This window comes from Macrobrachium nipponense, chromosome 44 (assembly GCF_015104395.2).
Source record: "Macrobrachium nipponense isolate FS-2020 chromosome 44, ASM1510439v2, whole genome shotgun sequence".
Lineage (NCBI taxonomy): Eukaryota > Metazoa > Arthropoda > Malacostraca > Decapoda > Palaemonidae > Macrobrachium > Macrobrachium nipponense.
Genome location: NC_087221.1, coordinates 16,460,072 through 16,470,878, shown reverse-complemented (window position 1 = coordinate 16,470,878; position 10,807 = coordinate 16,460,072). Strand labels below are relative to the sequence as shown.

The following is a 10,807-nucleotide window of genomic DNA, read 5'->3' as shown; positions in this document are numbered from 1 at the left end:
GTTGTGACGCCTAGTTTTTAAGACATAACCTTGTAGCGCTATACATGACACGTAACCATGGCCAGAACACAACCAACCCCACCCCCAACCCCCACAACCGCATTTCCCCCCATCTTAATAAATTAACACCAAGAAAAAAAGTCGCCACCAGTTTGCCACATATGGAATATTTTTCAACGTCTTCGGACAACCATAGCACAAGTAGTCCGGACGACAGTTATACATCTCAACTTGGGAATCTTCGATTACTTTGATGAACGAACCATATGGGACATTGTAGCTATTAATCCCTTTTAATAGTTCCTACTCTGAAACAAAAAGGATAACCACTGCTTGTCTACAGTACACCAAAATTTCTGTTCATTATTCTAAAAATTCCCTTGTCATAGACATGCGAAATATGCGAGTCCGTAACACTTGCCCATCATAACACCTGTAGCGCTATTTGACACCCACGCCAAGACTGCCGTGGCATTTTATGCTCCCAGTTATATTTTACACTGAGTTTTTTCTCTTTTATTAAAAATACACTTTAAAGGTCTTTTTACAATACATACATATACAATAAATGTAATTTATGTACAGAATCAGTTGAAATTATCCGTATTTTTTATAGCTCAACATACTTGAATTTACTATGGTTAATTATATATACATATACCCATACCTAGTTACTGTCTGCACATACTCATTTCACCTATATATCTGTATATACTAAAATCCAAATAACCACGTGTAAAAAGAGAAGAAATTTACACCGAGTTTGGGTTTATAAAAGAAAGGGAGGAAATTTGTGAAAGTCCCACCAGTCGATCAGCATGGCAACATTGGTAAAATGAAGTTACAAAACTGAAGTACAATTACTTGGTAAACATGCTAAAATGCTGAACATTTACAGGCATAATTGATACAAATAATTCCCTTTATCTCATACATATACGATTTCCTGTCCTGATAGAAAAGTTACTCTTCTCATGGGGTCTTATCATCAAAGTTTTGTCCTTGACACTTAAACCTTAAATGCTAAATTACTCTCGAGATCCCTCAGTTAAACACTGTCATTGGGGTTTAACTGGGAGTGTTACGTTAACAGCTAACGATATGGCTAAACTAGTGGAACATTAGCCACAAAAATAAAAATCAATGTAATTCAGTATCATCAAAACCAGAAAAAAAAACTGGTGCGAAAAATCAAACTGTTTTAGCTGTGATACCGTCCAATTAACTCACAATCGCACTGGTGCGAAAACTAAAATGTGTCAGCAGTAATACCGTCCTCCTGTTTACTCTGCTGGTGTCTAAGAACTGTCAAAGGAAAGACTGCGAAAATTTTCACTTGGCCAATCAGTGTCTACCACCATGCTCAACGTGGAGAGCTTTCCTAACACTTTTTCTCATTGGTTGAAGTTCCTGTGCTTTGGCCGAAAGGCTTCGAAAGACATCCTTCGATTGGTTGGAATGCATTTCAATGAGAAATTGCCTGGTGAGACCAGGGCAGCTTTTCAGGGGACATTCTGACTATGAATCGAAATCGCCTATGTGAATTGTTTGTGGTCATAAAAAGAAACTATAATAATAATAATGACTGAATACATAAAATAAATGAATGAATACGTCACCCTGGCAGTGGGTGGTGGTAAAGAGTAATACCAGAATGAGCAACTATGTGGTGCAGGCCAGAATTCTCAGGACTAAATTTCGTTATACAGCAACTATCGTGCAAAACTTTTCGGCCACTAAAAGTAAGGTTCCATTTCATTACGTCGGTTGTGGATCATCATTTTGCTCTTTGTGTGTTTTCGGGGAAGAAAATGAAGAAAACATTCCTCCCAATTTGATCTGTTACTGAATTGGCATGTACGCGAACTTCAAGCTACCTTTTATGTCGCAATAATGTACCCGAATGGGCAAAATGTGCTAGTGAAGTAAATATACAACAGGTAAACAAAACATGTCTTTTGTACTAAATGTACTTTAAAAAAAACTAAATTATATATTTTGAAATGTACAAATGTTTTGTCCAAATAGAAAACTGTATATTCTTAGTTCTTTCCAAAGAAGGTCTCTAGATCAGTGTATATACATATATATATATATATATATATATATATATATATATATATATATATATATATATATATATATATATATATATATATATATATATATATATATATATATATATATATATATATTATATATATATATATATATATAGATATATAATATATATATATATATATATATATATATTATTATATATATAATATATATATATATATATATATAATATATATATGTATATATATATATATATATATATGTATATATATATATATATATATATATATATATATATATATATATATATATATATATATATATATATATAATATATATATATATTATTTAGTATATATATATATATATATATATATATATATATATATATATATATATATATATATATATATATATATATATTATATATATATATATATATATATATATATATATATATTCTATATATATATATATATATATATATATATATATATATATATATATATATATATATATATATATATATATATATATATATAAAATATATATTATATATATATATATATATATATATATATATATATATATATATATATATATATATATATATATATATATATATATATATATATATATATATATATATATATATATCGTAAATGAAAGTAAAAAGGAAAATAAGACAATCTTTACAACATTTACATTATATAATTTCATGTAGTGCTTGTAAACCGCATCAGAGTACAGTTTTCACAAGCTCAGCTTCCAGAAAATACTTATTTGTTCATGAAAACGGAGATTTTTCTTCTCTTGTTGTCCTAATTCTTCAACTGTTCTCTATTGCCTACATCATCATTTTCTTAGAATATGAAATGACCTTTTGTATCCTTTTCCACTGATCGTATTACATTTGCCCGAACAGTCAAATGGCATGCTATTACTAGTCTTACATGCTACTTGGTAAATACAGATGAGGAATGCATTCACCATTTCCACACTCCCGAAATATATACTAATGAAAAAAAAAAAGGTGTCAGGTTTTCCACTTACTAAAGTTTTTTAGGACTTTAATATAGGTGCTGGATGACATCAACAAAATTACTGAAACTCCAGGGGGACGCAAACCTTTTGAATCGAGTACACAAATAGCACTGGGGCCACCATCACTGATGTTCAAGGGAAAAATCATAGTGCAGGAAATACAATACATCTTTCGTGGGTTTAACAGAACTAAAACCCTTCACAGAGAAAAGCTGAACACCATCAATCATTGGGATATACAGATAAAAATTGTCATTTATTTTTGAGGAAGATGTGTTTACTGTGGTTATATGAGTAGTACCAGCCCCCCTTATAAACCAGGAAATATCACAACAAGGGAGGAATGTTCTATTTAAAAGTTCAGAGGTTTCAAGCAGTTTTAATTAAGAACACTGATAACATCCATCCCAAACGTCATGGGAACTGAGTGAAATTGACTAGAGCTTATTACATCTTATTTCAAAGTCTCGCATTCCATATCCCAACCTTTAGCTGGAATCTTATGTGCCCCATATTCCATAATTGCTTGGTATCTAAAAGCTTCTTCTGATGTACGTAAAGCCATCATATATTACAGTACCAAGAGCATTGCTGCCTCAAAAGATACAGAGCTATTCGGGAAATATAACTTTTTCCTGATATTTCCCAGTTTCATTTACAAGAGTAGTTTACACACACACACACACACACACACACACACACATATATATATTATATATATATATATATATATATATATATATATATATATATATATATACACTTAAAACACAGCGTTAGGTGACCCGAGGAAATATATTTTGCTTGTTAAGAAATTCAGTCTCGTAAAAACAAATTGTTAAAAAATCCACAATTATATATCAAAATATATTTCTATGTAAAAAAACAAAGACTTTCGAATACCTGAACGGTGTTCCTCATCAGTGTAACGTTAAAATGTAAATGTGGATTTTTTTTTAACATATTTTAGAATGACGAAAAAATGCAAAGGCTTCTCAATACATACACGCGTATGAGCGTGGGTATATTCGTCCCCAGGTCGCTTTTTTTTGTTGCTAATTCGATTTCATATATTTTCGAGCAGGGATACTTAAAAAGGGGTCTCTAGTTACTGTGCATAAATTATCACTAACATGCGTTTTTCCTTGTGATGCTAATCAACTTTTGTTTTGCAGTTAATTTTACCTTTAATCTAATTTTGATTTGGAATGATCATATAGTGTTCATCATAAATGTGCATTGCTTTCAGAATAATAAGAATGACCATGTTTGTAGAAAAAACTGATGTTAACGGTAATTAAGCAATGCCAACAGCAACAGTAACAATAAAAATAAAATTGGCACCAACACTACACGAGGTCATCAGACTTTCATTTTGGTTCATTTGGCGAAATCTGCTTGTGGCTAATGGTTCTGCGAGGCAGCCTAGGTGCCTTTGGTGTCTGTCTGAAAGAAGACCCTGTGCTTCCACTACGATGTAAACGCGGGGGAATGGCGCTACCAGAAGCCCTTTCTGCGATGTGACTCGACAGCTCATTGGCCTGAACTCTCTCTCCGGGTCTTCGTCGGAAACTTCTAGCGATTGCACCCATAGCCTTCCTGAAAGAGCCTTTCCTTTCGGGCAATCGCTGGAATGGCACTTCACCTCTGCTCACTTTGGGCGCATTGAGAGATACAGATCGGCGCAAGAATATGCTTGGTAGACGCGGCACCCTTAGTGATCCGGCTCTGTTTGGCAAGCCGGGAGAGAGAGTCGAGTTGTTTGTTTGATTAAAGTCTGAACTGCCCTCAGTCAGTGTTGGCAATTCTAGTATTTGTTCTGTCTCTGTTTCTTCGACTTGAGCATCTTCCTCAGTGTCTACTGTTTTGTCTATTGGCAGAGTATTTTGTTCAAACAACCCTGGGCCAGAAACCATAGTAAGAGCAGCCTTCGAAAACCGGGGGGCAACAGGTTCAGTGAGCTTTCCATATTCAGGTGGTTTCATTTTTTGACTAACAGTTCTAGTGACTCGTTTGCCAGCCCGCTTACCTCTAATTGAATAATGTCTAACTAGCTGGCCTTTATAAATCTCAGGTGTTTGGTGCAAACGGGGTTCCACAAGGTTAAGCGTACTACCACTAAAATGTCTATGCAATACAGGTGAGGTAGGTGAAGTGACAGGCTCTGATGGGTTCCCGTCGTACATATCAAAATTTGACTGGTGCACAAAATCAATGTCATCAGTTTTAGAGATTGTGCTCCCAGCACTGTCATAGCTAACGCCAGTAGAAGATCCGGCTAAGTTGTTCAGAGATTCACAATCAAACCTGATCCAGTTGTCACGGGTAGAATCCTCTTTGATCCCGTAAGGAGAACAAGACACCTCCTGGCAGGTTGGCTCTATTTGGGATGCTATGCAGTTGGATGCCGCCGAGAAACTAGAATCTCCTTCAGTTATGTTTCCAGCATCTAAATGGCACGATGCTTCGAAACCTATTACATTGTTGTTAGAGTTTGCAGTATGTATAGAACTGTAACTTGCACCCTCTGTTTCCAGGCATATCCGATCAAAAGACGTTTTAAAGGAAGATTCCCCATCTAAATCCTCATACAAATCATCATGACCTGTGAGATGTTGTTCATTCATGTTTTGTGGATGCAGTAACACTTGAGAAAAGGATCTTGGAGGAGAATGTTGTGATAGTCTCTCTTCCTGAGGTTTATTTGGTGGGACGCCTTTGCAAAATGAGAAGTCTTCACATATAAAGCTGTCTGTCGAAGCCCAAAGATGTCGATCTGTAATTCCAGAGGTTGATGACTGTGATGGGGTCCGGGTCGGGGAGTTTGAAGCTGAATGAGGAGCAAGATTTGACATCGAAAACTGCACTTTTTCTTGCAAGAAAGAACCCATAGTAACACTGTCAACATTGGCAGATAACTCAGTCATGTTGAAAGCATCATGCGTGTTGTTGTTGCTGACAGGACCAATAGTAGTCACGCGCGGAACTTCTGCGCTAGCAGTTCGAGGAGGAGAAAGGGGGCGGATGTCAGCAGATGCCTTTGGTTCTAAGCTGCATTTTGAAGCGTCATTAATTGTAAACGATGGGCAAAAACTTGGGTTTTTCTTGACTGGCTTTTTTCTCTTTGGCCTCACATGTTGGTCAACGTCCTCCCATCCAGGCGGACGGACAGTGAACACTTGCGTTTGCTTTTTGTTCCCACCATTCAGAGAATCCCACCTCGACTCGAAAGAAGCATCGTTGGAACCTACTTCACTTCTGTTGCTATTGAAATTCTGTCCACTTTGCCTGGCACCGCTCGTTTCCTCTAACCAAAGTGGCAGAACGTTTCTATCGGCGCCAGAATCTGTAATGTGCCCGGAAAACCTGAAAGATTTTCGGTTTCGGGCATCTCGGTTCCAAGGGCCCCTGTCAGGTTTAGTTGCTGCTGCTGCTGCTGCCGTTTCGTTCTGACTGCGGGTTGGAGAGCCCCAAGCATTCCTTGCGCCCACGGAAGGCGACCCATAATTTCCAGCAATAAATTCCGGTGACTGATGCGCTGAAAGAGGAGACTTCGTCCTTTCTTTAGAGACCGACTGGTTGTTCGGTTTCTCTTTTTCACTCTTCTTATTTTCGCCAGATTTTCTCCTCTCTGAAAAAAAAATCAGTTTTCATTATCAAAGTTCAATTACTAAATACCTGGAAAAACGTATCGATGAAATACTTTGAAGAAGTTCAGATAAACCAAGAAATTATAACATTGATTTCCTATTTTCTATTAAATTTATAAAAGGAAATGTAATACATACATAGACTATCTCTAAATTATGAAAGGAGTTTGAAATACCAACGTAGACAAGCTCAGAGAACTATTAAAAGAAAACAAGTATTTTCTAACTGAAAAAATATATTCTATAATAGTAACCTACATAAACTTCTGAAAACGGCTTTCAAGTAATAACTATGTGCTGATACATATTTCATAAATCTTGGACTGAATGAAAAAAGCAACATTTAAAGGCTGTCTCATATAAACTTCTGCAATGATTGACTTTTAAGAACAAGTTAATTATCAGTCCTCCTGTTCTGAAAAGCATTAGTCTGCAATCAATTCACAGCCATACTTGAATCAGTTTTTCGAAATTCATCGTCGTGATTTATCCAGTAACCCTCTGCATGACTCTGTCAAGATAAACAAGTAGAAACGTGCTCAAACTCATGATAACGTAATAGTCATGAGGAGTTGCAGTCAGCTCCCATATAAAAACTAAAACATTCAAATAGCTATAACGATGAAGTACCTGTATGAAAGAACATGCTAACTGTTGTCCAATTTTTGTTATCCCACCTCAAAAACAAATGAACAGAAGAATTTGGTACAGAGGTTAAAGGTCAAAGTCGCTTTACGGCGATCGGTATCGCCGGTAAAAGAAAAAACAACAACACTAAACACATCAAGGCAAATTGAATATATAAAAAGCGAATTGAATACTCTGACTAGAAAACATTTCATGAATAACGTCGAAATCTTTATTGAACCCGGTGCAGACTTGTCATCAAGGAATTACTGCAGCAATTTGATAATCAGTGTATCACAATAATCCAATTTCACTTTTGCTCAAAAATATTAAAACTTTGATACTATTAATCTATCACTTTTTGCATATTTTGGATCACTACTTGCTTGAAGAAATGATTGTGGATCAAATTTTTATGGTCGGTAAACACATTCAACTTTTGAGATAAACAGAAGTAACCAACAATTTTTGGCAGCCTTAATTGCATCACATGTTCAATTTTGAAGAGAAAATAAGAATTGCAGCAGCCTAAATTCACTCGTTTCTGTCGGCGTCTTGTTCCTGCAGGTTCTCAAAAGAATTGTTTTTTTCATTTTTAAGAAATCATGACTTCTGTTATAGTCCTGAGCTTCCTAAATCAGAAAGTGGAAAATATTAAATTACTGCCAAAACTTCGAAGTAAACATAAAAGTGCTGAACTACCCAGTGACTGACCTTGAACTGTAAAAGAAAATACACGAATTAGTTTTTTATTTAATGGAATGAACCACTGAGGCTGAAAGAGTGATCCAGGGTTTCAAGTCTCTGTGAGTGTTGTTTGTGGGTGTTGATCACCTAACGTTTCCGCTAAAAATCCTTTCTGTTTTCATGGTATTTGTGCCAAAGCAACCACTGGTAACTGAGCAGATGATGTGAGTATTTCTTGTATAATTAGCTGAACGTTCAATAACACTGAAGCCAAATTTCTCTCGAAATTCTACTAGAATAACAAGTGAAGATACAAAAAATATACATGTTAAGTCTCATTAACGTCTTAAGAACTTTCAGGCATTGATTTTTAGCGACATTCGAATAGCGTTTACGCGATACATTTACTCAGGGAAACATTAGTCTATACTAAACGAGAGTGACTTGCAAAAAGACGGGATCCGTTTCATCCTTTTCGTTCTGTTTTACAAGCAAACATTTGTATTTATTTTTTCATTTCTTTCTTTTATTTTTTATTTATTTTTATTTATTTGTATTTTTTATTCATTTATTTATTTCTTTCCTCGCTGTAATGGCCAAGTCTGGACCAATTATTCTCTTTTTTTTTGCTAGTCATTCATTTTTGAGTAGTCCAAAGGCTGGTTCTCACCCAGCTTATTCTGTTTCTCTTGTAGCAGAGATATCAGCTTATTAGCAAAACTGACTTCAAATGGCAATTGCTGAAAACTTTTCAGGAATATTTTTTGCCATTTAAAAAGAGATAAGGCAATCCCAGCAACGTGAACGATAAAATTGGTTAGAAAAAGAAGCTGGAAATGAACTCCTAAAAGAAAGTGAGTCCTAAATACTAAGTAGGGCTTGGAAACCTTATGCCAAACTGCAACGTGTTTTACAGACCTTGACAGCAAGGAACGACGCGGGACTTTCCGAACTCCCACAAAGTGGATGAATTCAGTAGAAATTTCCTAAGATCGAACTCTAGCCAACGTTATGAGATCTCACACGATATAAAATGGGCCTGAATGTCTGGTTTATAACGTGTAGGAATAATTATCTAAAAAATTAAAAGGCATTGTACTGCCATTAAGACTGCCCAAAATTTATCGTAGTATCCGCAAAGATGACTGTCAAATGCACATAACTTTTCTTACCGGTATGAGAGTTGCCGCAAAAGGCCTGGACATTTTCACGAAGAAAATGCTTCACTTGGCGTATTAGAGAGAATGAAAACAGAGTAAACTACTTGAGTGAACGTAGATGTCAAAGCAAGAGAAAGGTTAAAAACGTTTTCTAAAAAAATGAGGGGTGAGTGTAAGATTTACCCGGTCGACGAAATGCACGCTTTTCTCGGAGATTCAGTATATCTTACCAAGTAAACTTTAGTAAGGAAAGATTACAACGAAATGCTTAGTATATGTACGGAGGAGCAGAATCTAAGAGACCAGTACCGCACTTCTTTAAAAGCTGTTTGAGTAATTCAGCTCATGGTTATCCAGACATTGTTCAATTATGGAAGATTTAAGATTTCAGCAGAATTAAAGGTGCTATTTAGTATGATGATGCAACCGATGAGTTTTTGACAGGTGTTCCCATTTATATCGACGGCTGCCAAAATACCCCAGTGGCATATTTTGTAAACACTAGAAAAATACTGGCTACAATAAGTATGCCTATAATATAAACAGGGGCGGAGTTTCAGAAAAGTAAGATTATTCTGCATAATAATGCCTCGCCCATTGCAGTAAATCTTATACTACTGGAAAGAGCATTGTATACTTGAGGCTTATATTGACAAAAGTGAGCCAATGTATATAGTAATAATAATAATAATAATAATAATAATAATAATAATAATAATAATAATAATAATAATAATAATAATAATTGTGGTTCACTGCCTCAATTTTTTATCACCATTCCTTCAAGTTGTAAATCAGACATTCAAACGCATTTTACGATAACCTAAATACTCTGTTTTTTTCCATCTGTCCATCCGCCTGTGGTGTATTTGTATGGTAACACTGCGTCCGGGCTTTAGATAGTTGCATTCAGCCAGGATCCTGCATTCAGCTTACATTCAACATTATAATAATATCCTATTTCGAATATTAACGGTGTAATTCGCAATCAGTAAATTATTAAAACACTTTTCAGTTGCAAATGTACACCCAGATATCCTTTTATTTACTAAAACTTACGCATAGCGTAACTATCTAAAGCGCGGGACGCAGTGTTACCATACAAAACACCACCAGGCGGATGGACAGATGAAAAAAAAAACAGAGTATAGTGCTCATTTCATAAGTAATTTCTCGGTATTAGCAATTATTTTGTCCAGTATACCGGAGCATGTCAGGGATTGTTGAAGATCTCGCAAGCTACTAATCTCAGGAATTTTACGCTGCTATTAGGAACGAATCTCATGGAAATCTCATTGAATCTCCTTCGATGAAATGAATTAACAAATGGAAACAAGTCCTATAGATAACAACTAGGTATCGCTCTTTTTCTTTTGTTGATGCCCCATTTTTCATTAAGCTTCGCGAGATTCAAAATTTGAGAAGAGCATTGAAGAGAAGAATTAGCCACGCTTTGGTAACACTTTCCATGCTGTGATTTGGTCAAGGCGGGGAATATCACCACTAACGCTTATGTATATCTTACGCAGTTATAGTAATAATAATAATAATAATAATAATAATAATAATAATAATAAT

General features: G+C 35.1%; 1 protein-coding gene across 1 annotated transcript in view; it reads right to left on the bottom strand.

The window, feature by feature from the left end:
• Positions 1–3,840: 3,840 nt before the first annotated feature.
• The window catches only part of LOC135204050 (uncharacterized), a 15,008-nt gene continuing 8,041 nt past the window's right edge, over positions 3,841–10,807 (bottom strand). Inside the window, exon 3 of the mRNA XM_064234012.1 lies at positions 3,841–6,736. Coding sequence (XP_064090082.1) covers positions 4,476–6,736 — 2,261 coding nt within the window. The 3' untranslated portion in view covers positions 3,841–4,475. The remainder of the gene's footprint in view (positions 6,737–10,807) is intronic.